The following is a 26481-nucleotide window of genomic DNA, read 5'->3' on the forward strand; positions in this document are numbered from 1 at the left end:
TGTGTTATCAAATACTTCTCTGCACCTTGAGCTGACCTTTATTATAGTTTGGATCTGGAATGTCCCACAAAGATCCGTGTGTTGACTATGGTGCTATTGAGAGGTGATGAAAACTTTAGGAATGGAGGTATTGAGTCATGTTTTGAAGGGCTCTTTGTGCCCCAGGCCCCTTACTTTCTCCAACCACTCTCTCCCTCTCCCCCTCTCTTTAAAAGAATAAATTATTTATTATTGCTACAATAAGGTAAACAATCTCTTCTGCCAAGCTCCTACTGCTGTGATACTCTGCCTTACCTCAGGCCCAAAGGCAATGCAGTCAACCAAACTTGGACTAAAACTTCTGAAACAGTGAGCCAAAAATTAATTTTTCTTCCTTTAGTTTACTGGATTCAGATGTTTTTTGATTATGATGAAAAGCTAATACAACATTGATGGTGCAATATTGTCTGTAAAATACAATGACAGACACAATTTATAACTTCAGGAACTCTTGTATGTTTTGTTGTATTTAAATAAACAGGTTTTGTAAACAAATCTAAAAAAAAGGATTGGCCTTGTCTAGGAGCATCTATGAATGAGATGAAGCCTGATTTCACTTAACTTGCTTGACTTTTTTAGTGGCTTTATTTCTACTTTTGTTTTGAACAGTCATAAAACCACATCATATAGCAACTTCAGATGAAGAAAAGGAGATTGACAAAAATGGTCACTGTTTCTATATTCCTCCCATGGCTTTTAACTACAAGTATCCTTTGCTCAAATAAAATCTAGAATATGTGAACAGACAATTCTCTTAAAATTACTGTGGGCAGGGCCCTGGAGTTGTGGCTAAGTGGTAGAGCACTTGCCTAGCATGTGTGAGGCCCTGGATTCGATTCTTAGCACCACATATAAATATACGAATAAAATAAAGGTCCATCAACATCTAAAAAATAAAACAAAAAAGAATTTCTGTGGGCAAAGACTTTAATTCAGCAAGTCACCAGTGGTTATTAGTTTATAGCTATAAAGAAACTTGGATTCAATTTTTGACAAAAATTCTTGAGCTTTACCTAGAAATAGTAACATTCTTAAAATAAATTGTTTACATAACATAAAGAAAACCCTGTGTCAGCTATCTTCTGTCCTTCACTGTTTAGGAAAATCACAACAGATTTCTAGAGTTTGAAAATATACAAGACAATATACTTTGACAATCTTTATATTATTATCCCAAAGCAATGTGTTTCCTGAAATGAGAAAATTGATGTAGATAATGCATCTAATTGATTCATATATCTTTTTATAAAGGTTCATAAACTATTATCCTCTAATTAGTCTATTTTCTAAAAGAAAAACCTCCCAAACACAGGTCATGATGTCAACTAGATTTTCAGAGATAATAGTAAAAGTCAAAGTATAAATCAGATTCTTTCTGGCATCAGTCTGAAATCCTTAAGCCACAAATATATTTAATAATTTATTTTTAAGCTATCAATGATGAAAATAATTTTATATGAAATAAAAATAGAATGAAAATAAATCTACCTTTTTCTATGTGCTTGTGTTTACAGTATATATTACTGATAACAATGTTAACTGAATCTCAGTAAATACGTATAATTCTTGATAGTTGTTAGATAAACAGAAATATTTCTAACAATTATTTTTCTTGATAGAGCCATTTAAAACTAGTCTGTTGAATGAGGAGGCCATCTGGTGAGAGAAAATAGCACTACAGACATTATTTTACATGAAGTGTACCCTGGTATTCTACACAAACCCCCTGAACCTCAAAGGATAGAACGAGGCTCTCCAAGAGAAACCTAACCCAAGTCATCTAAGGCATGCAATTTAAATTCTTCCGATAGCCGTATTTTCAAAGAAGAAACAACAATTTTGATATATTTTTATTTAACCCAATGTATCAACAATTATTTCAACATGTAATCAATATAAAAAATATTAGCAAAATAGTTCACTTTTTTTCATACTGAGCTTTCAAAATACTATGCGTATTTTATGAGCATACTTCAGTTCAGACTAGCCACATTTCAAGTGCTCAACAGCAACACATGGCTGAGGCAGTGGCTTACCTTACCAGACTGAGAGAATACACACAATGGGAAGAGAGCTGCATTACTTGGTTTTGTCTTTCACTAAGGTCATTCATTCATTCCTCTGCACACTCAGAAAAGTCCCTCCCCTTGCCCCTTAAACTGTATTTTGCAAATGTTTTTTTTTTTTTTTTTTCTTGCCTCATGAACAGTTTGGAAAACTTAAAAGGCACTTTCAGAGCCTGTCCGAGAACAAGACCCTGGGAAGACTAAGTCTTCTCTGGCGCGCACCAGGGCTTTGGTTCACGGGCGTGGTCCTTCCATTCTGCTCGCTGGGCGCACGGCAACTTTGGGCGGTGGTCGCAGGCCGGGGAGAAAGGTTGCCCTTGAGAATCGGGGCTCCGACCAGCCGTCAGGCCGCCTTGTGACATCACAGCGCCATGGCTCTGGCTTCAACTCAGCAAGCCTCAATGCTTCCCTGTAAGTCAAAAATTGTCAGCGTGAGAGAGTCCGGGATGGAGGCGGCCTCGGGGTCCTCGCCACGGTGCTCACACCCTGTTGCGGGGTCTTGGGAGCCAGCGAAGGCAGATGAAGAGACGCGCGGCGGTACCCAGAGACCCGCAAACTAGATGCTCCCTTTCCCAGGAGCACTAGAGGGTCTTCCGGGTGGTCCCTGCCTCTGCTGATTGGTTAGAGGCTGCCGCACGTGACAGACACGCGCCGGCCGCTGCTTTCTCCGCCCCGTTTTACCCCTTCTCCAGCCGAGGTCTCCGCGGGTGGAGAGCGGGTTTCCTAGGCAACCGCAGCGGGCGGTCTGTACACACCAAGCCCGCAGCTAGAGACGGTGTCGCGTCTGCTATCACCAGAGAGGAATTGGGCAGTCGAAATAGCTCTGACCCGTCTCGGATTGCCCCGGAATCCCTCCTCTTTCTGGGATAAGGTGAGTGTCTGTCACCTGGTGGCATACCTGACGAGGGAGGCCCGGAGAGTCGGCTCCGCCCTCCTCTCTCAGCCACTCCTGAAGAAAGACCCAAAGGAAGCAACATTGAAATCTAGGGACCTCCCTAGGACCTCAAACAGTGCATTGGAAATGATAACAATAAGGAGAGATAGTGACGTGGTTTTGGAGACCGTCAGGGTGACTTAAAGGGAGGAAGGAGGGCAGAGTGGCCCACAGTCACCTGTGTAGCTTTTTAAAGCGCCCAGTTAGGTACAGGACGGGGAGAACCAGATTCTCATTGCCCAACCTAATACTGCTCACCTAGAGCGGAAAGAGAGTTTATTTGAACCATCAGTGATAATTGATGGATTCTAATCTCTTTATATACAAGGGAGGAAATGATTCGACCATATAGGATTTTCACTTTGCAGAAAAGAAATTTAGTTTTCTCAGAATTACTTCTTACCCAACTCTCATGACAGAAACTTGGTCCTCTATAGTGAGATTATTATTATACTCTGAATGGTCATGTAGAGCAAATTGTTAAAGTTATACAATATAGGAACCTATGGCATAGCAATTAATTCAAACCACTTAACAAAAATTCACTGAACACCTAGCATGTGCCAGGCATTGTGATAGGTTCATAGTTTCTTCCCTCAATGAACATGTAACCTGGTATGGAGGAAAGACGTGAAAGCATCACGATACAGTGTGACAGGTGCTGTATTCAGAGCATGTGCCTACCTAAATCTGAGTCATAAGAAGAGTATGCTTATATTATGACCAGAGACAACTGGTCTTCAGAGAAGATTCTTGATTAAAATTTATAGGGGTGCATAGAATATGCTGTAGAGATAAAGAGAAAAGACATTTTAGGAAGAGAAAACAATATGCAAAAGTACAGAACATCCCCGCCAATGATAGAACTACACTTGTGGCCAGAGCTTGGGGTACTCTGTGGAGGTTGTGGTTAATGAGGAGCTTGAGAGTTAGGCAGGAGTCATCTCATGGTGACTGTGAATAGCAGATTTGCCTTTTAATGGTGTTAGAATATGGACTGAAGGGCAGTGAGACAACAAGAAGGGCGAAGAGGGCCTAAACTAAATCAGAAGCGATTGAAATGACACAGAGGAATGTATATACATTCATGAGATATTTGCATAAGAATTTTAAAAATGATTAAACCTGGAGAAAAAGTTGAGGATAAGTTCCAGGTTTCTGACTCAGATGATAAGAGGGGTGTCATTTATCCAGAGAAGGCATACATTAGGAGAAACATAGGAATTGGAAAATATAATCAGCCAGTATTGGTCAAACTGGTTTTGACATGCTTGTAACACACATATAGATGGAGTTTTCCATGTAGGCAGTCAGATTTGTTGCCCAGGAAAAAAAGACAATAAATATTAGTAATTTTTTCACTTAGAACAAAATAATCGATTTGAAAAGTAGGTTTGAAATAAGTGGAGAGAAGCCAAGGAGAATAAAATCAAACCAAAGGGACAAACATCAGTCATCAGCATTGCCAAATGTTATGTCAAGGCTAAGTAGAGAATTGAAATATGTCCAGTGTCTTTGGCAATTAGAAAATTATTGTTGAAATTGTTAAAATAAAGAAGCAGAAAAAGAATTGGAAGAAGAATACAAAGGAAGAGGAGGAGGAGGAGGAAGCAGAGGATAAGCAGCAGCAGCTTCAGAAAAAGAAGAAACTGCAGCATCTTCTGCAAAGCTGCTGCTGCAGTACAATGAGGTATCTTCAGTTAGTTTGTTGAGTATTGAATGGAGGTAGCAAAGCTTTGCTCATGATTACCTAGAAACCTTTCTGTGAAAATATTATAACAGCTATTCATAAAGGAATATAGGATAGAAGGGACTTTTTTAAAGATAGGAAATCTACTGTCTGCACAGAGAAGATCTTAGAGAAGGAAGGTGGGGATAAATGAGAAAGATGAAAATTTGACAATACAAGATTCTGAAAGAGAGGATCAATACATAGGAAAAAAGAGATTCAATTAGGAGATAATGAAGAATACTTCTAAAACAGGAGCTATAAGAGGGGAAAGTACATATTTAGGAGGAAAGAGAATTGAAGGAATGTACATCCAATGATATCACTAATCTCTGTGAAGGTGCAGACAAGATCATCTTTTGAAAGAGACCCTGAGAAGAGGTGTAGAATAGTTAATGTAAAATGAATCCTAGATCTTAATCTTTAGTCCTACTCCTATAGAGGAAATTGATAAGGAAAATACAAATAACTGTTGCTGAAGATTCAGTTGTAGAAGCCATACAGTTGTAGTGAGTTCAACTTCATACTGGTTTAATCTAATCTGGAGAAGAGTTGTGATTAGATCAATCCAAGATTTGTGTTTTGAAGGGGAAAAGCCCTAGAAACCTTGGTGACTTCTGGTTTCCTGGGGAAACTAGGGATAACCTTTAACTTCTTAAATGGGCAGGCCCCAAAAAGAGCCTTTCCCAAATTGCAGGAGAGTAGCCAAGCTGGCCCATAGGACATTTACCTCCTGATGGAATCAGAAACTTCATCTGGAAACACTGAGTACATTTTTTTTCTAAAACTCAATGAAGAGAAAGTAAGATGAAATGAGAGGTAATGAGCATATTTATCTACCAAGAAAAAGTTGTCTCCTTGAATAGAAGAAGACTCAATACTGTAAACATGGACCTTTTCTCTCTATTAACCTTTATAAAACAATTTCAGTTAAAACCCAGCTAATTTTAAAAACTAGTTACAAAATAAAATCATAAATCTCATTTAGAAAAGTAAATATGAAAGAGCAGCTGGGAAACTTCTTTAAAAAGAATCCAAGGTGAGAAGAATTTATAATATAAATCCAAGTAATTAAAACATATTGATATAGTACAAGAGTAGAGAGTGTTAAGGAAGAACACAGATTAGAAAGTACAAAATTAGGACAAGCATCTGTGATCATTAGTGAATACCGAAGGAAACACTTTAACTCCTGGAATAGATACCTTGGACATAGACGACATTACTTGGATCCCTGTTGGGTGACTTGGGAGACTCTGAGGTCAGGCTGGCATGGTAGTGGGCAGCTAGGCTTTCTTTTACTGCTCACACAAAGGGGCTCAAAACAGGGGCTTCTATTCTGATTAGTAAAGGGGTTATAAAAGCTTCCCTTACTTGGTGTACCATCCAAGGAAGCTTAGGTAGGGAAAATTGTGGCCTGCATTTGTACTTGGGCCTTTGTGAGAGTATCTTTCAGTTGTTCCTTACAAAGTGCTCCTTTGCTTCCCCACTCCTGCACTCTGTGCTGCAACATCTTGGGGTTGTCCAAGATTGAGGTAAAGATGCAGTTGCCAGGGAAGGATTGAGAAGCATTTCCTTCCATGTAGATTGTCTTCTAACCACTCTTATCTCCATTACTACTTCTCAACTCCAACCAACATTCTCTCTTACTTAGGTTATTGCAACTGCTTCTTGGCTAGTCTCCTTTCTTTTACCTCTGTAGTCTTTATTCACCAAAGGAGCTAGAGGGATCCTTTTTAGTACTAAATACAATTCATGTTATTTGTCTCCTCAAAGTCCTCATTCAGCTTTCCGTTTTATTCATAAGAAAATTCAGTGTTCACAAGGACCCACAAGATAGCATGTGATCTGGCTCCATGATATCTCTCTGATCTCACATCCATTTTTCTCATTATGCTACAACCACGTGACTTTTCTTGCTATTTTGCAGACATGCCAAGTTCACTCCTTTATTTAGCATTTGCTTGTTCCTCATCCTGGATGCACTTTCCCCAGATTCTCTCATGGCTCACACTCCCTGATTTATATCCGTTCTTTTCCCTGATTCCTCTTCATCAAAGAAGTGTTCTCTTTCCTCCACCCTATCAGTGTACTTATTAGACCTTCAATATTAGTGACAGTGTCCAGTATATTTTGATGATTTTTAGTGTTTTTTTTTTTTTTTTTTTTTTTTTGCTAGCTGGGATCTCTCTCCCCTCCAGTGTCTTTATCTGTTTTGTGCTGCTATAATAAAGAGGCATAACCCATAGCTACCCTTATGTATGACTCACAGCTACCCTTTCACTGACCACTGCTACTCTGAGTTGAAGACATTTTTAGAACTTTTCCTCTTGGTACTTTGAATTTTGTTCTGGTTTGCATTAATGGCATTTTTCTCAATCTGATGTCATCCACGTCATTCTTAAAAGACCTTTATCAGTATTCTGGCAATTTATGCTCTTTTCCTAGCATGGCTGTCCTTTTTATTTTTTCTTATTTTCATTTCTTCAACCATTCCAGTAGGATTTGAAGAGGGAAGTTAGGTAATACAGGACTCAAGTCACCATCTTTTTAAATTTACATATAAGTTATGCTTATAAATAAATATTTAAGTGTAAATTTTTTAAAGTATAGACATTTAATTTTTTCTCAAAGTGAGCATATCGCCTTACCCAGCAACCAAATAAAAAAATATCATCAGCAGCATTTTAGAAGCCCTTTTTTTGCCTCCTCTTAGTCACTCACCCCTGAAATATAATCATTTTCCTGTCTTCTAATACTATAGTTTGTTTTCATATTTTTTATGAATTGACTCATATATATATACTCATTACATGTGTATGTGTTCTTTGGTTAACATTGTTCTTTGAGAATCATCCTCATTATATATAACAATAATTATTTCTTTGCCATTTCATTCTCTAGGTTAAAACCCAAAAGAAATGTGTGGTTATATCCCACCTAACAAAATATTCAGAGAAGCACTATTTAGCCACCAACTGAAACAGTCCAAATATGTACCAATAGTAGAATGAATAAAACCATGTTTATACATCAATAATTTATAATACTAAACAGTCTTTAAACTGTCATTTTTTTCTTTTCCCTCTTTGCCTAAATCAATCCTAACTTTTCATTCCTATTCTAGCCACATCAGCTTTTACCTGCATCCAAGATAACTTATGTTAACAACTTAGGATATATATTTCTACATTTTCTTCCTACCTAATCACACAGACACAGAATCTCACACATAAACACACGTATCTATGGGGGAGTTATTATTGTAACAAGTGGGATTATAATATAAATAGTTCTCTATATTTTGTTTGTCATATCATAATATTAGAAATAGGATTTTATACTTTTTAGATAATGAATGTCCAGAATTATATAATGAAAATGTTAAAAACTATGAAAATGGGGTTAAATTTTATCAAAATAATTTAGGTATTAATTTCTTTACATTATCTACAATGAATTTGTTGAATTCATTTTAATAATATGCCAGATAAGCTCTCTAAGTACAAAGAACTGTGCTCAGTTTGGAGCACCACAGTTTAATAAGAAGGATAAGCTGGAGGCTATTCAAAAGAGACAAAGAATGTCTATCAAAAGAACTAAAAGAGATTGGCTAGCTTCACTAAGCATAATCTGCTCTAGTGCCATCCATTTCCCTGCGAATTCCATGATTTTGTCATTTTTTACTGCTGCGTAATATTCCATGGTATATAAATGCCAAATGTCTTCTTTGATATAATGAGAGCAACTAAGAACAGAGCAGGGAGGAAGAGCAGGAAGAAAAGATTAACATTAAACAGAGACATGAGATGGGAGGGAAAGGGAGAGAAAAGGGAAATTGCATGGAAATGAAGGGAGACCCTCATTGCTATACAAAATTACATATAAGAGGCTGTGAGGGGAATGGGAAAATAAACAAGAAGAGAAATTAATTACAGTAGATGGGGTAGAGAGAGAAGATGTGAGGGAAGGGGAGGGGGGATAGTAGGGGATAGGAAAGGTAGCAGAATACAACAATTACTAATAGGGCATTATGTAAAATTGTGGATGTGTAACCGATGTGATTCTGCAATCTGCATTTGGGGTAAAATTGGGAGTTCATAACCCACTTCAAACTAATGTATGAAATATGATATGTCAAGAGCTTTGTAATGTTGTGAACAACCAATAAAAAAAAATTCTGTTAAAGGTTCTCTCTCCAAAGGATCACCAACTGGGTCAATAGCCACTTTCTTATGTAAAAAAAAAAAAAAAAAAAAAAAAAAAAGAACTAAAAGAATTGAACTGAGAGCAAGATAAGGGTGTAGATGAAAAATGACTATTTTCTTCAAGTATTGAAGGCTCATTATACAGTAGAAAAATCATACTTATTTTATTTGAATGAAGGATAGGATGGCAACAAAAAGAGAGGAGTTATGGAGAGACAGAATTAAATTCAGAATAAAAAATAGCTTTCAAACAGAAAACTTCAGAGATCAAATAGACTGTCTTGGGGTCCAGCTGTCTGGTAATATACTATATGAAGATTTCAAGTTAGGTTGGGTGGTTCAACTTAAGTTAATTTTAAGGTCCTTTTCAGTTTATAATGACATGACCCGAGTATTCATTTGATTTCCTTAATAGATACATTATTATGACCATTATTTTAATGGAAGATGATTGAAAGTGAAAATTTACATCAAGAAGAAATAATTAAAGAACTGGTGAGTCAGATCTAAATTTCTTTTGAACATTTGCAAAAATATGAGAGGGAACATTTTTTATGCACTTTTCTGGAGCTGAAAGGAATATCTAGTGATTTCTTCTGCAATATGCCTTTTGGAAACACAGAAAAATCACATATGTGGTACAACTTACTTTCTTGTGAGAGATATAAAAATGGCACCAGTACAATTGACAATTTGTAATTTCAAATGACAAAAATCATTTTCATTATTTAAAATAGAAATAATTAAATTTCTTTTTGTTTTTAAACAGTGTTTGTGCAATGGTTTATCTTATGAGATAGTTGGAAAAGAAGGATCAAATGCTTCAAAACTGGAGATGTTTTTCTCAGGGTATCCCCGTATAGTTGGATTATCATTATTTCCTAATTTAACAAGTCTTACAATTGTTGCTCAAGATATAAAAGAAATTTCAGGGTTAGAGACTTGTATTCTGCTTAAAGAACTTTGGATTGCTGAATGTTGCATCGAGGTAAGCTTAAATATATAATCTTAGAATGGAATATTTTATACTGAAATTTTGACTTTGGAACAATAATTCATTGAAATTATGATGAAGCAGAGCAAAACAGATAAGTGGCAAAAGATAGAAATTGATATTCAAAAAAGAAAAATTAGAAATAAGTGATTAAAGCATAAACATATTTTACTTTTTAGTTATCAAAGCTAATCAAATCAGAGCTAGCACTGCTTAACAGTAAAATTGGTTTACTTACACACTGTTGATTAGACATCAGTTTTGAAATTCATTACTTTAAAACACCAAAAGCCACAGAAATGTACACACATTTTTACCTCAGAAATCCTGTTTTAAAAATTGTACCCTAGAGAAGTAATTCAACAGCAGAAAACAAATGTATGTATGAAGCTCTTTGTTGCAGTATTATAAATAGTAGCTAAGAATTTTATTCATAGAGTAATTTTTTTAAAAATTACTATAAACTTCAAGAAATATTCTAAAATTATTATATATTATAATTTGAAAGATTATAAAACATTTTAGATGGTCTTCAATAAAAAAAGTCTTCACCAAGTTACATAATATATTATGATTATAGTTATAAAATAGAGTTGATTAAAAATTTAAATAAAACTAAATAAAACTGAAGATGGAGTAATTATATGCTTTCTCTTTTAAAAATTTAGTTAATTTTTTGAACATTATTTTCACAATAAAATGTTATATTTAATAAAAATTTACTTAGAAACTTACTTTATTGGAAGGGTTAATGGCAAAGTATAATGTAATACAATTCAATTTCCTTTTAAACAGAAAATTGGAGGCCTTCAAGAATGTAGAAATTTGGAAAAATTGTATTTATATTATAATAAAATTTCTAAAATAGAAAATTTAGACAGATTAATTAAATTGCAAGTCCTCTGGCTGAACCACAACATGATTAAAAATATTGAGGTAAGATAATTTCAATGATTCATATATAAAACCAGTTACTTCTGTAGAGTTTAAACCACAATGTCTAAGATCGGATTATGATTAGGGATCAAAATAATTATCACTAGTTTAATTATTATGATTAAAATAACTAAGATGAACACAGCATTTTATAATGAATGGAGGGCTTCATATTCATCATCATCATTACTTCTCTCAACAAACCTGAGAGGAAAGATAATGCTGTTATTTGAAGATTTTTTTAAAAGATATTTAGAGGAGTTATATGACTTGTCTTAGATTATGAACATGTGTGTAATGTGTTCTTTTTCCACTCAACTCCTCCTCTTTGGTCTCCACTTCCCTTCTTGTTCCCTCTTACAATAGTTCTCTCTAGGTTCCAATACGGAGAAACAAAGATGGCTTCATTGAGATACCCACTTCCCTCTGTGCTTGTGAAGTACACAGCACCCAATAAACAAAACATCCAGAGAACTTACCAGATTAATCAGGGATGACTTGGAAATGAAGATTTTAATGATTTTTTTCTAAATAACATATTGTCTAAATTTTCAGGGCTTACAGACTTTGAAGAATTTAAATGACCTCAACCTTGCAGGAAATCTGATAAGCATCATTGGTATGTATTGTTTCATTTGGAATTTGAGAGAAAACTACAACAGTTATTTATCAATATAAACATGTATATGGATAGATTTCTTTCTTTTAGATTTTTTGAATAATATCTTTACAAAGTATTTCTTATTTCATGTTTATAGGATGAAAATATTAGCTGTTAATGGTGAAAATATTAGCTGTTAATGGTACCATTAATCTTGCTGATATGTAGGAAATGATGGCTGTATATAACTCAGAGGTATGTTAAGATATGAAAAGGAGATAAAACAAGAAATTTGATTTTTCTTTTTTCTTGTTAAATCAAAGGTCGGTGTCTTGACATCAATGAAAAACTGGAGAAGCTTAACCTTTCTGGTAACCAAATATGTTCTTTCAAGGTATGTTTAAGTGGAATAATTTGTTTTTATCTGAATCATGAACCATATAATTGCAGAAAAATTGACTAACTAGTCCCTTTTAAAGGAACAGATTCATTTTTTTGAGGCTACCTTATACTTCAGGGAATTTCAGAGTCATCTGACTAAATTGACTTTATGATCTGACAGTATTAAAACAAAAAAGATAACTATTTACTTGACTCTTAGAGTGTCATTTTCTCTTAATTTTCTCTCAGTCTTTCTGGGAGTCTCTGGGGTTTCATCTTCTCCTAGCATCAAAAAAATGGAGTGTCCCTGATCAGTCCTGGGATCTTTTCTTATTTGTCTGCATTCATTCTCTAAAAAATCTCATCATGTCTCATGACTTTAAATATTTTTACCTATTGGTTACTCCTAAATTGGTACCTCTACTTTTCCTGATAACTCCCTAGAATTATCCTAGCTCAAACTGATTTCTCCTCCAATAAACCTTCTACAGGCTTCCCCACTTCTCTAAATGGCATTTTCATTCTTCCAGTAACTTAAGCCAAAATCCTTATAGCAGTTTTTTTACTTCTTTTATTCCTTCATATCCCACATCTAATTCATCAGTGAATTCCATTGGTCCCCCCATCAGAATATGTCCAGAGTCTGACCATTTCTTACCATGTACATCACTGTCAATATAATTAAGGACACCATCATCTCTAACCTGTATTATTGAGAGAAAAAAAAAATCTTAACATCTCTTCCTCTCATTTTCTTTCCCCTACTGTCAATCTCTTCTCCACACAGTATCCTGATGAAACCTTTAAAAATATGCCAGATGAAACCACTCTTCTGCTCACAATCCTCCCTTGGCTTCTCATCTCTTTCACAATATCAGACAATTCTTAAAATGGCCCATAGGACTTTATAAAGTCTAGTTGTTCTCTCACCCACAACTGTCTCTCTAACCACAGCATCTATCATTATTGAAAGGTAAATGAGAAAGCAAGATACAGGCCAGTGAGAAAGGAAGGACAGAGACCAGGCAGAGATCCACACAAAAGTTTATTTGTCAAAGCTGACAAATAAAGGCCATCTCTCTATGGAGAAGAGAGAGGCCCCGAGATGTTTGGGTGCTCAGCTTTTGTGAGGTTGGGATTTGGAGTTGTAGTTGTGGTGCTATGGGATAGGCTCAGGGTTGCTTGCGGCAGAGCTAGGCAGGTGGGGAATAGCATGGTATTGGCTTAGATCAATGGTTACCATGGGGCTTTTGCAGAGGAAAGGGATCGAGTCCTTTTGGAATTGGCTTAGGTTTATGGTTCCATGGGGTAAGTCACTAATGGGGGTGGGAGGAGTTTGAGTAAGATGGTGGTTAACATTTAAGATGGCTTCTCAAATGTTAAATGAATACCCTATAATTATCACATTAATTTATTCTATTCCAGCCATTTTGGTCTCACCATTCTCTGAATATACCTAGTACACTCTTAACTTTGGCCTTTGTACTTGTTGAAGTATTCTTTCCCATGTACCTGTAGGCCTCATTCCCTTTTTTTCATTTTGATCTTTGTTCAAATATTATGTTCTTGATGATGTCTTTCCTGCTGATATAGGTAAAATAGCAATAAGCCCCACTACTCTCCCCAGCACTTCAAATCACCCTTTTCAGTTTAATTTTACCTCTCAGCACATCGCTTGCTAGAATAAAAGCTCCATGTATTCATAAATTTTGCCTATTCTGCTCACTGCTTATCTACAATGCTTAGAACAGTGCTGTACATGTAGTAAATCACAGTAAACATTTGTCAAGAACTTGAATGCCAACGAAGCAACCAAATTAGGGGTGTTATGGTTATACATATAATGTGGGTTAAATCATGTGGCATTCATAATTTTGACAGTGAGCATATTCAAGGTGCATATTCAAATACTTCCTGTGGAAAATATTGGATAAAAATGAGTAGGAAATAATTTTGGATTGATCAGTATTAAAATAGGCATTCTTTTACTTAGATAAAAATAAAAGAAGATTCCAAGAAGCTACAAAATAAAGAAGAATAACTGCCTTAAAGAGAATTTTTTTTAAAAAAATTATTATATTAGTCAAATTCCAGAGGAAATACTTTTTATGAAACTAAAATTCTGTTAAAGCCAACAGAATTTTAATAGACTTTGTAGGTGGCTCTTCTGGGCAGCAGGGGATGGGTATTCTAAGAGGGAAAGAACAATGTGCACAGAGGTGTAGAGGTAAAAAGTCAAAGAGTATGTTTGAGTAACATCGGCATTGTTATTTGACCAAAGTAGAGTGTACATATGGAAATACTAGAAGTTAAAATTGGAAAGGCAAACTGGGTCCTGATATGGTCTGTATGCTATGGACAACAGAACACTTTCAGAGTCTTTGAGAAAGGGAGTGATATAATCAGAGATGATCCTTAGGGCTCATAATCTGAAATTACTATTTATTGTTTTGGTGCAGCAGAAAGCAGAAAAGCCAGTTAGGAGACTATGAAACTTGTCTGAATGAGATATTGTAGACAAACCAAAGCAAAAAAACAAACAAACAAACAAAAAAAAAAACGAAGAAGAAAGTGAAAGAAGAAGAGGAAGAGAAGGGAGAAAAAGAGAAGAAAAAGTAATACATGAGAGAGACCTTATGTTTGTTGAACTTGCAGCATTTGTCACCTAGTAGAATGTGAAAAGAAAGAGAGTACAAAATGGATCTGTAATTCCAGTACTTAGCATGCTCAAGAAATACTTGTCATGTATAGCTCAAGAAATATTTGTCATAGGACTCCATGTATAACAAGTATTTACTCTGGAATTTGACTAATAAAATAAAATTTCATTTAAATTTCTTTTTTTTAAAACAGCTTTATAGTTGTAGATGGACACAATATCTTTGTTCTATTTATATATTTATATGGTGTTGAGGATCAAACCCAGTGCCTCACACATGCAAGGCAAGCACTCAACCACTGAGTTACAACCCAAGACCTATTTAAATTTCTTTTTAAGGTTCTTATTCTGCTTTATTTTGTAGCTTCTTGGAGTTTTTATGTATTTTTCTCTGCATAAAATAATGTCTATTTTAATACTGATCAATTCAAAATTATTTCCTACTCATCTTTATCTAAAATTTTCTAGTGGCTAGTTTGGAATGAAAGAGAATGTATTTGATCCGGATATGTTGAATTCAGTGTACTAGTGTAATAATCAGGTGAAGAGCTTGTATAAGTGGTTGGAAATGAGGGGCTAAAATTCATAACTAGAATAGTCAGTTTAAGAATTGGTAGAATACATTTCCTGTTCGCTAAATGGCTATGAGTAATAAATCTGTGCCCTTGGAACAAAGCATATATTTGGGGGATTTGGAGAAAATGGGGAAAAGATAAAATCTGTAAACAGAGCTCCAAGAAAAGTTGAAGACTTATTATTATCAGAGTCGTTAAAGGATAAGAGAACTTTAAACAGGATAGTCCACAGTCAAATTAGATAGATAGATCAGGGATGAAGAAAACTTATCCATAATATCTGCCCTAATTTGTCATGGAAACAAATAGACTTTTGTCAGGCCATGTCTTGAGAAAAAATCTTAGTCATGGGATTCCATCTGGTAGTCTAATGTGTTTGGCAGTATATTAGATGACCTGCTGATACTTAACTGATTGGCTAAGTAGTGAGCTGGGCTGGAAGCACCTGGTCAAGCAAGTCAGAGGTTGAGACTAAAAAATCTGTGACCCTAGGTGGAGTCAAATTGTGGTCTCTTTCCTTAACTAAACATTTGCCTGACTAAGTACTTTACTGAATGTAGAGTAATGAAGTCAGCTGAGTGAGCAAGCTAGCCTGTCACTGTTTCATGGATGTTGGCAGAAGAAATGATTCCTGGGTCTGAGACAAAGGACTAGAAAGTAGCATGAGCAAAATATTGGTTTGCTTCAGTTATCCCATGCTCTCCAACTTCCACAGGGTAACTGATGCATCCAAATGACTACTGAACAAAGACTGGGTTTGCAGCATATCACACCTAAGGAACACAGAGCTACAGGAATCTACTGCTTTAGAATCAGTCCTACTTTCTATAGAGGAATATGAGACTGGAGAAGGGAATTGCCAGGTTTCTGTTCTCGAGACTAAAAGGCTCAGGGGTCACTCCAGGTAAACTGGGTTAACTGGGCTGTGCAAAATAACCACACAAGAGACACAAGTACCTTTTTCTTTGGGGTCGCTCCTCTGACCTTAAGGATCCGCAGGAAGAGAGAGTGAGAGCACACACTGACATCTTTAATTGAGGAGAAGCTATTCAAATGAGACAAGGGGTCAGGGGGCTGAGTTTATCTTCATGATGTCCACTGTCGGCAGGTTGACTGGCATCTGGGTGGGCCACACCCAAGGGCACATTAAGAGAAGGGGACACATACAAGGCACTTCCATGGAAGATTCTATCCTAAACAGGGCAAGGGGTTATATTACAAAGGAACAGGTGAGCATAGCTCCACCCATGGGGCTGTAACAAGACACACCCATGCAGGAGACTGAGCACCTCAGAACCCAGCCAGGGAGTGTGACTCAGTCATGTGCAAGGTTGGTCTCCCACAGGGGATATTAATTCGTCTCTCAAGATTACTCATTGCAAACACATGCTGTGGAAATGGATGGGAAAAAAAAAAGGCAGGCCTTGCATTCTTTACATACTGAGCAAGAGTAAGAAGAAATACATAGGGAACATGGCAGATTGCCTCTTCCACTATTGAAAGCATCGCAGCGTCAGATGAGGAATCAGATTTAACACATGGGAAGTAAGTTTGTTATTGAAACTAGAAACATTGAGAGGTTGGTAACAGTTGTCACAGGGTGGGGATGGCCAGTAAGATAGATAGTGGGGTATATATGTGTATTTGTCTTTGTCCCCTTTAATTCTGCTAGTTTAAGAATACACAAAATGTTCAAGTCTAACTACATGGAAATTTTAAACTTAAGTATGTTAAACATGTTGTAAAATTAAAAGGCAAAAAAATGTGGAAAATTATTTTTACAGAGACTATGGTAGGCTAAAATTGAACATTCTTACTGTTAAATCCATTATAAACAACTAACTTAACATACCCAGTAGAAGAAAGAATAAATGATTGAATAATTCACAGATTGAATTCTAAATGCCTAGTAAATTCATAAAAGAATTTTCAATCTCATTGAGAATGAATAGAATGCAAATTAAAACATGTAACTTTAAACTGATCATATTTTAAATAGGCAATTTTTAAATAAACATAGTACTCAATATGCTAGAAAGACTAGGGTAAAAAGGACAATTATATGGTCTTGGGAGTTATTTAAATTGATAGAGCTTTTCTAGAAAGCATTTAGACATTATATGCCAAGTCCTATAAAAAGGTTTCTATCCTTTATCAAGTCTACTTTTAGGAATCTATTCCAAGAAAACAATGTGAAATGTGGATAAAACTTTAGGTTTAGATATTTTTAAATTTTGGAAGAAGTCAGAGAGAACTGTGAAAGATAAATTTAGAGTGTGTGGCAACATATAAAAAGGTGACCTAGCCTTGTGGAGTCATCCTTGAAGGGGGTTAGTAATATTTAGTTAATATGTGAAATCTGAGTAGGAGTAGCTGAGGTAGAGCATTCCAGGCAAAATTAGAACATGGATGAGGGCCATAAGTGGTGGAAAGGAGCATGGCCAATTCAAGAAAGTAGAAGTCTTGTACTGGGGTTGTGGCTCAGTGGTAAGCACTTACCTAGCATATGTGAAGCACTGGATTTGATTCTCAGCACTGCATATAAATAAATGAATAAAATTATGGTCCAGCAACATCTTAAAATATATTTTAAAAAGAAAAGAAACTAGAAGTCTTATGTGACTGGAACAAGGCAAGGGAGAGATTCATGAGATTGAGGCTGAAGGAGATAAGTGCAGAATGCTGGGAGGCTATGCAACTGCCCTGCGAAGAAGCCATGTGGAAGTTTATCTTACTGTAGTTTGCCATGCAGCCTTCTAGTGATTACAGGCACAGGCTGAGTAAGCAGAGAGATCTGTTAGTTCTAGTCCTGACCCATACCAGAGGTAGCATAATACAGTTGTAGCATAAAATTTCAGTGAAAAATAATGTAAAACTACTAGAATAGTGACTATTACATACTAAGGGCTCAATAATAAATATGTGTTGTTTTATTGCTTGTATTGCTATTATCTTATATTAGCCTGTTATATTTTTATGTCCTTATTTCTTAAATGATGGTAAAATAGGACTATTGTGAAAATTCATTGTAAGATGTAATATTAGAAAGACTATATATGATAATGCTAGCAACTTACCATAAAAACATTGAATGTGATTCACAGGAACTTTACTATCCTCATATTAGAAATGTTTCTGCAACACTGTTACCTAGATTTTTATCTTTAACCTTTTGTCCCACCCTAAAAAGATACTATCCTGGTGGTGATGGAATAACTTCTACTAGGCACCATAACACTGACTTTCAATGACATTTTGTGCCTTCATGGATTCCAACCTCATCTGACTTTAGAGTGTAGATAGGGGGTTCCTCATTAGCATTTCTGAGTTCACACTCTCTATCTCCTAACCCAGACTGATGGTCAAAAGCAACATAGCCACTCAGTAATCAAAAGATATCTTTATTTCTTGGGACATCAGATGGTTTATCTTTCTTGCCCCTGCAGAATTCAGTCAAATGATTATGTGCATAGCTCTGTCCATAAATCTCCCTTTTAGAGAAATTCTACTTAGTCCCACTCCACTTGTGGGCCCAGTTCTAGCCTGAGGTCAGGTCAGTGAACCATATTCTTACTTGTCCAGAGAGAGTTTGGGCACATATTGGTAACCTGACACTGTTTTACTCTTCATTTTAGCATCCTGACTTCATTCTCTCCTTCCCATTCCATTTGTAATTTACCTTTTTTAAAATTATTTTATTTTTATTGATTTAAAAAAAAATGACAGTGGAATGTATTACAATTCTTATTGCAGTTATACAGCACAATTTTTCATATCTCTGGTTGTATATAAAGTATGTTGACACCAATTCGTGTCTTCATACATGTACTTTGTATAATGATGTCTGTAACATTCCACCATCCTTGCTAATCCCCTGCCCCCTCCCTTTCCCTCCCACCCCTCTACCCTATCTAGAATTCATCTATTCCTCCCATACTCCCCCTCCCTACCCCACTATGAGTCAGCTTCCTTATAGCAGAGAAAATACTCGGCATTTGTTTTTTGGGGATTGACTAACTTCCCTTAGCATTATCTCCTCCAACACCATCCATTTACCTGCAAATGCCATGATTTTATTCTCTTTTATTGCTGAGTAAAATTCCATTGTGTATATATGTCACATTTTTTTTATCCATTCATCCACTGAAGGGCATCTAGGTTGGCTCCACAGTTTAGCTATTATGGATTATGTTGCTATAAACATTGATGTGGCTGTGTCCCTATAGTATACTGTTTTAAAGTCTTTTGGATATAGACCAAGGAGAGGGAGAGCTGGGTCAAATGGTGGTTTCATTCCCAGATTTCCAAGGAATCTCCATACTGCTCCATATTAGCTACACCAATTTGCAGTCTTACCAGCAATGTATGAGTGTATCTTTTTCCCCACATCCTTGCCAACACTTATTATTGTTTGTCTTCATAATAGCTGTCATTCTGACTGGAGTGAGATGATATCTTAGAAGTTTTGATTTGCATTTCTCTAATTGCTAGAGATGATGAACATTTTTTTCATATATTTGTTGATTGATTGTATATCCTCTTCTTAGAAGTGTCTATTCAGGTCCTTGGCCCATTTGTTGATTAGGTTATTTGGGTTTTTTTGTTGCTTAGCTTTTTGAATTCTTTATATACCCTAGAGATTAGTGCTTTATCTGATGTGTGAGAGCTCCCAGGATGTAGGCTCTCTCTTCACCTCACAAACTGTTTCTTTTGCTGAGAATAAACTTTTTAGTTTGATTCCATCCCATTTGTTGATTCTTGGTTTTAATACTTGCAGTATAGGAGTCCTATGAAGGAAGTTGGGGCTTAATCCCACATGATGAAGATCAGGGCCTATTTTTTCTTCGATTAGATGCAGAGTCTCTGCTGGTTTAATTCCTAAGTCCTTGATCCACTTTGAGTTGAGTTTTGTGCATGGTGAGAGATAGGGGTTTAATTTCATTTTGTTGCATATGGATTTTCAGTTTTGCCAGCACCATTTGTTGAAGATGCTATCTTTTCTCCAATGCATGATTTTGGCAACTGTGTCTAATATAAGATAATTGTAATTTTGTGTGTTAGTCTCTGTGCCCTCTATTTTGTACCATTGGTCTAGCAGTCTGTTTTGGTGCACTATTACTTCCTGGGGCTGGGACTGTAGCTCAGTGGCAGAGAACTTGCCTAGCACATGTGAGGCACTGGGTTCAATCCCCAGCACCACATAAATAAATATGTGTGTCCATCTATAACTACAAAAAATTTTTTTAAAAAAACTAATATTTCCTGTTTCTTCCTTTGAATTTCTCCTAATTAATGATTCTGATTCTACTACCTATCATCATATCCTTTCAAGTTTCACCCCACCCTAGTACCCTCCTACCTCAGGCAACATCCTAGAAATAAGGACATTATAAGGATTTCTTGGAAAGAGGTTTGTAGAAAACAATGATTCAATTTACATGTTTATTTAAAGCCTTCTGTGTTCTACATGCTGAGTATTGGGAATACAACATTAAGGTACAATCCCTGAGTTTGTCTCAGTGAAGACAGGAAAAGTTTGTCTCTACTTTTCTTGCAGAAGGCCAGATAGAAAACATTTTAGGCTTTTTGGATCACAGATGGCCTTCTGCTGCATATTCTTTTTTATTTTTTATAACACTTTATAAATGTAAACAATTCTTAGACTATAGATTGAATACTAAAGCTCATATAGACCCTTGGCATATGACTTGCTGGGTTCACAAGCAATTGTCAATTCAGACTGATAAATTCTATAACAAAATTAAGCCAAGTGGCTAAAATAACTCATAGGTTCTACTCATCTACTCTAACCTTGGGGTCTGAAATAAGGTTCCCAAAGAAGGTGAAAACTGGATTGGGCCTATATAGATTAATATGCAAAGCTGAGTGAAGTTCAGTGAACTCAAAATGAACTGTATATGAGTAAAGGTCTAAAAATAAAATAGGTTCTGGCATATTCTGAAGCTATAAGTAATTCAGTATGGCCAAAACATAAAATGTCAGAATTTAAGCAGGGAGAGGTAAGATTGAAGAGTTAAGCAAGGGCCAGATAACAAACAAACAAACAAACAAAAAGAAAATATAAACAATGACTTAAAGATCAAAATAAAATATGTTAAGAAGAAATATTGATCTGGAAATACATGATCAAGCCTTCCCCCTCCATCGGTTGTGAGGAAACTAGGCCCTCCAAGAACTAGCTTAAAATTGATCATAATAGGTAGAAGGGGCATTTATAGAAAAAGCAAAGCAAGCAAACAGAAAACAATGAGAAATCAAGAATTCCATGGTGATTGTAACAGAATGGGTTCCCCTAACCTTTGTAAACATGTCAGATCTGGGGAGCAAGGAAGACGGAGAGCAGTGTTTCTTGGTGGTAAGTGTAGGACACAGAGGTGAAGGAAGCAGAGCACTCCAGGAACCCTGGGGGTAATTGTTAGCAAAAGGAGCTGTGCAGAGGTGGCAACATGTGTGATGGCTCCAAGGTTCAAATTGATTTATATGGTTTGGTAAATATAGAAAAAATATAGTTGTACAAAGTCTGATGTTATTGTTGATCTTTTCTTCAGGAATTTAACATGTTTTTGACTAAAGAATATTTTAACTCTCTGAATTACTTTAACATGTTTAAGTATGTAGTTAAAATGTTTTACGTTAACTTATAGGTGACCTCAAGTGTTCACATGCCTCCTTTAGAAATGCATATTCACATTTAATTAACTGAATATTATTATTACTCTTCGTTTTAGGACCTCACTAACTTAACCAGGCTGCCTCACTTAAGGGATTTGTGTCTGAATGATCCTCAGTATAAAACCAATCCAGTTTGTCTGCTGTGTAATTATTCCACACATGTATTGTATCACTTGCCTTGCCTTCAAAGACTTGACACATTTGATGTGTCAGCCAAACAGATCAAGGAACTGGCAGATGTAAGTGTATTCCTAATCAATTATCTGTGACTTAAGTTTGATAATTAACTTCTTTCTGTCTTTATCTCATCACTTTTTGTCTCTAATTCTTCTTTTACCCAGTAAACAAGATGTTTCACATGAAAGCATTCAAATAACAACATTAATACTAGAATTTGATGATAAAACTGGAAGGTGAAATACTTTAAAAAATTGTTTATAATCTGTACAAAATTAAAAGAAGGAAATCTGAAGCATCCATTAATGTTAAACTAACTGAACTAGTGCTGCATATAAAAACATAAAATATAAATAACAGTAAAAATATAATAAGTAACTATCTCTCATCTGGAATATTTCATATAGAAATAATAAAGTATCCATGGATGATGGTAGTATGCCAAAAATTGGGTAGATTTTAGTATAATTAAAAATGGTTTGAGAGTCACTCAGAGTAGAAGTGGCCCTCCACATGCTGTCATTACACTCTTGAAATCTTGCTGACAATGAACCTTCCTATAAGGGGCTTTCCACAAGTCACCAAGGGATCTATAATTTTACACTGGAGTTCATGGGAATTCTCCACGCTCATTACTAGTATTTCTATATCATTTTTCTACCTCTCTTTTAGGCCAATTCCACTCCCTGTGCACCATCTTTGTTTTAGGACCTCACTAACTTAACCAGGCTGCCTCACTTGATGGATTTGTGTCTGAATTATCCTCAATATAAAACCAATCCATTTGTTCATTCAGTTAATCATAAATTGACTTTGAGTATCTATAATGTGCCAAGAATATGGATGCCCAATATAAGGGACCTTCCACCTTGTGGCCTATGCATCTTCTCAACATAGATAAAGAATGTCTTAGATTATCTATTTATCTTGTTTCTCTTTTAGTGCTATGGATTGATTCTCAAGTTCCCCCTTTTTCTTCACTTTTATTCTAACATTGAGATTATTCTCATTTTTAATCTGAGAAGTGAACTATCTTGTAATATGGAGCAAAAAGCTAATGCCATTGTCTACTGGCAGACGTTCAGAGTCATTGGAGGCCCAGGAAGGAATGTTTTCTCTAGTAACGCTTAAAAAAAACACCTGCAAAACTTCACAGTATCAACCATATTTTTTAAAATTTCTACTATCTCTAATTTTATATCAGAGATTCCATAAAAGTAAACAGAGTGAACATGCTCTACAAAAATTAGTTGATTGGCTAATTACTCTAACAAATATTTAATGCCTGTTATATTCTGGCCACAGTTTAAGTCACTGGAGATGCAGAGTAAGCAAATCAATCCCTGCTTTCTTGGAGCATATAGTCCAGTGAAGAAGGCAGATAATAAGCAACTGAATGAGCAAATGACTAGCATAAATGGTATGGAAAAAAGATAAAACAAGGGTAAATGAAAAGAGGTTGTTAATAAGGACAGAGAAAGGGGTATTGGCTCTTTTATTATAGAATTGTCAGAAAAAGATTTTCTTATAATGCAATATTTGAGCAGAAACCTGAAACAAGTGAGGGAGCAAGTCATGTGAATGTCTGGGGAAGAGCTTTAAACAGGGATCACTAAGTACAAAATCCCTAGTTCAGGAACATGCCTATTTAAAGGACAACAAAGAAAGCTTATGGCTGAAGCTGAGTATTTGAAGGAAAGAAAACTAAGGGATGAAGACGGGAGTGGCAGGGACCAGATTATATATGACTCTGTAGAATGCTGTAAGTACTTTGGCTTTTACTGTGGAGATGGGGCCACTGGAAAAATTTGAGCAAAGAAGGAACAAGATGTGTCTTAAAAGAATTCTTTGGATAATTGATTAAGAACAGAGGATTAGAAAATTATTCCAGTAACTCAGATGAGAGATGCAGATGTTTCAATACAGGGTGTTAGTGGAAGACAATAAAAGAAGTAGTCAGATTCTGTTAGTAGTTATAAAGTGAAAAACATCTGGATTTGCTGATGAATTTATTGGGTATGAAGTACAGAGGAAATAAGTAGAGAATAATTCTAATTTATAAGCCTGAGCAATTAAAAGAGTGAGTTGTTATTTGAAAAACAGAGGAAGAGTATGGGAGAAATATATTTAGGAGGAAGAATAACAATTTAATTTTAGGTATGTAAAGTTTGAACAGGCTTTGAACATCCAAAGAGGATGTGTGGGTCTGCTATTTTAAGAGAGTTTTCCAGGTTAGAGAGATAAATATGAGAATTGCAAGAAGAAAGATGGTACTTAAACTTGTGGGCTAGATGAATTACAAGGGAATGTTGTGGATGAGTAGTATGTCATTTGGTATTTTGCTGAGGCTAGCTTTGAACTCAGGATCCTCCTACCACAGCCTCCTGAGTCGCTAGGATTACAGACATATGCCACCACTCCCAGCTTGATATAGATTTTTTTATTAATTAATTTATTTTAATTAGGTATATATGACAGCAGAATGCATTTTGATTCATTGTATACAATTGCAGCACAACTTTTTATTTCTCTGGTTGTACACGATGTAGCGTTACACCATATATGCAGTCATACATGTACCTACGGTAATGATGTCCATCTCATTCCACCATCTTTTCCCACTTTACCTACCCACCCTCCCTCCCCTTAGCCTAATAAGATTTCCTCCATTTTCCCCATGCCTTCCCCCTCCCTGTTATGGATCAGCATCCACTTATCAGAGAGAACATACAGCCTTTGGTTTTTTGAGATTGGCTTACTTACTCAGCATGATATTCTCCAACTCCATCTATTTACCTGCAAATGCCATAATTTGATTCTCTTTTAATGCTGAGTAATATTCCATTGATATAGATTTTTTTAAATGCTTTCTTTATTATCATTCATAAGATGTCAAGTTGCAGCAGTTCTCTGTGGTAAACTCTTCAACAGAGTGCTGTTGGTTCTTCAGATTTTTACCCATGACTATGAAATAGTTTGTGCATATGACAAGTGGCAAGTAAAGACAGAACCTACCAGGAGGACTACCAGGGAGTCAGCCTGAGATAGAAGAAGAAAATGTGGGTTCAGATCAAAAGACGTGAATTGAATCCCTGCCTTTTCTTAAGGAAGATCCTTCAACTCACTGAACTTCAGTTTTCTGAACTATTAAAATATGATGAGAAATAAAATCTCTATTCTTCACCACTGGATTATTGTAGGGATCCAATGAGTTAATATGCATAAAAGTCCATCTTAATTGTTAGGTTCTATAAAAATGATTCTATGAGGGCTGGGGCTTGTAGCTCAGTGGCAGAGTGCTTGCCAAGCATGTGCGAGGCACTGGGTTCAATCCTCAGCACCACATAAAAATAAACAAATAAATAAAGGTATTCTGTCTATCTACAACTACAAAAAGAAATTTTTAAATGATTGCTATGAAACCATACTCAAGTATACTTCTGTATGATTTTTAATTGGTTTTGACCATCAAAGAAGCAAAGGGACCAAAGTAGTCTTAATACAAACATGCAACTGAATTTAGCATTAATTAGATTAATTTTGTAAGGAAAACTTTTTAAAGGCAAGCAATTATACCAGAGTTATTGAAAATAACTTACAGTTAAGTTACAGTTTTTTCTTCTGATTCATTTGTACCTCAGAAATTAAGTTCCTCTTAAATCAGGGGTTTTTAAATTAGTTTATTATCATACTAAAACATTATTCGTCTGTCCTAAGTTATGAATGTCTTATTTTTAGCAGAGGAATTTAGTGATTTCAGTTGCAGACTTCTTACGCACATGGAAAGGAAATTCTTTTGGCCTTTTCAGCATACCATATATTATTTCTATTCTGTATTTTATTCCAAATAATTCTGTTGGGATCTAGATTATACACTCTGTACTAAAAAAAAACACACACACACACAAAAGAGCCTTCACTCAGAGAAAATACACGTCTACAACTGTGAGTCTTCAAATTTATTCTTGGTAAAGAGAAAACACTATTATTTCTTGGTAAAGAGAAACACTAAACCAGGTTAAAACCATTTTTACAGAATACCTAGTTGGTTTATGTTCATCTCAGATGGTTCTTTTCGGCTACTACAACTCGCAAGCACTGTTTCATAATGATGGATTTAATTAAATTATCATGTTTAGCTTATTAATAACAGGATGACCCACTAGAATTAAGGAATTAAAAATGATTGGGTTAGATTAACATTTTAGTCATTTGCTTAGTCTAAAACCAGTTCATGTAAAGCATCCTTTTATAGATTTGGAAAAACCGAAATTAAATTCAATTTTTTAGGATTTTACAGAATGCATTAATATTACATTTACTTTTAATTCCTTTGTATTTCTTTATTTTTCCCTAAGTTAGTCACATAGGAATAATGTTGTTATGTTTTCTTTAATAGTACTGTACCATTACTCAAAGATTCTCTTATAAATTTAATTCTATCTATAGTTTGTGTGTGTGTGTGTGTGTGTGTGTGTGTGTGTCTGTG

At 35.5% G+C, this 26481-nt stretch overlaps 1 protein-coding gene across 6 annotated transcripts in view; it reads left to right on the top strand.

Annotated features, from left to right (window-relative positions):
• The first annotated feature begins 1975 nt into the window (after positions 1-1975).
• The window catches only part of Lrrc9 (leucine rich repeat containing 9), an 86273-nt gene continuing 61767 nt past the window's right edge, over positions 1976-26481 (top strand). The window contains exons 1-7 of one of the 6 annotated variants that reach the window (XM_078050000.1): positions 1976-2976; positions 9392-9471; positions 9746-9964; positions 10766-10906; positions 11462-11525; positions 11831-11901; positions 21872-22054. In XM_078050000.1, the coding sequence (XP_077906126.1) occupies positions 9424-9471; positions 9746-9964; positions 10766-10906; positions 11462-11525; positions 11831-11901; positions 21872-22054 (726 nt within the window). In that variant the 5' untranslated portion in view covers positions 1976-2976; positions 9392-9423. The remainder of the gene's footprint in view (positions 2977-9391; positions 9472-9745; positions 9965-10765; positions 10907-11461; positions 11526-11830; positions 11902-21871; positions 22055-26481) is intronic. The other 5 variants (XM_078049999.1, XR_005729145.2, XM_040274745.2 and 2 more) reach the window with 5 other exon arrangements.

This window comes from Ictidomys tridecemlineatus, chromosome 5 (genome assembly GCF_052094955.1).
Source record: "Ictidomys tridecemlineatus isolate mIctTri1 chromosome 5, mIctTri1.hap1, whole genome shotgun sequence".
Classification (NCBI taxonomy): Eukaryota; Metazoa; Chordata; class Mammalia; order Rodentia; family Sciuridae; genus Ictidomys; species Ictidomys tridecemlineatus.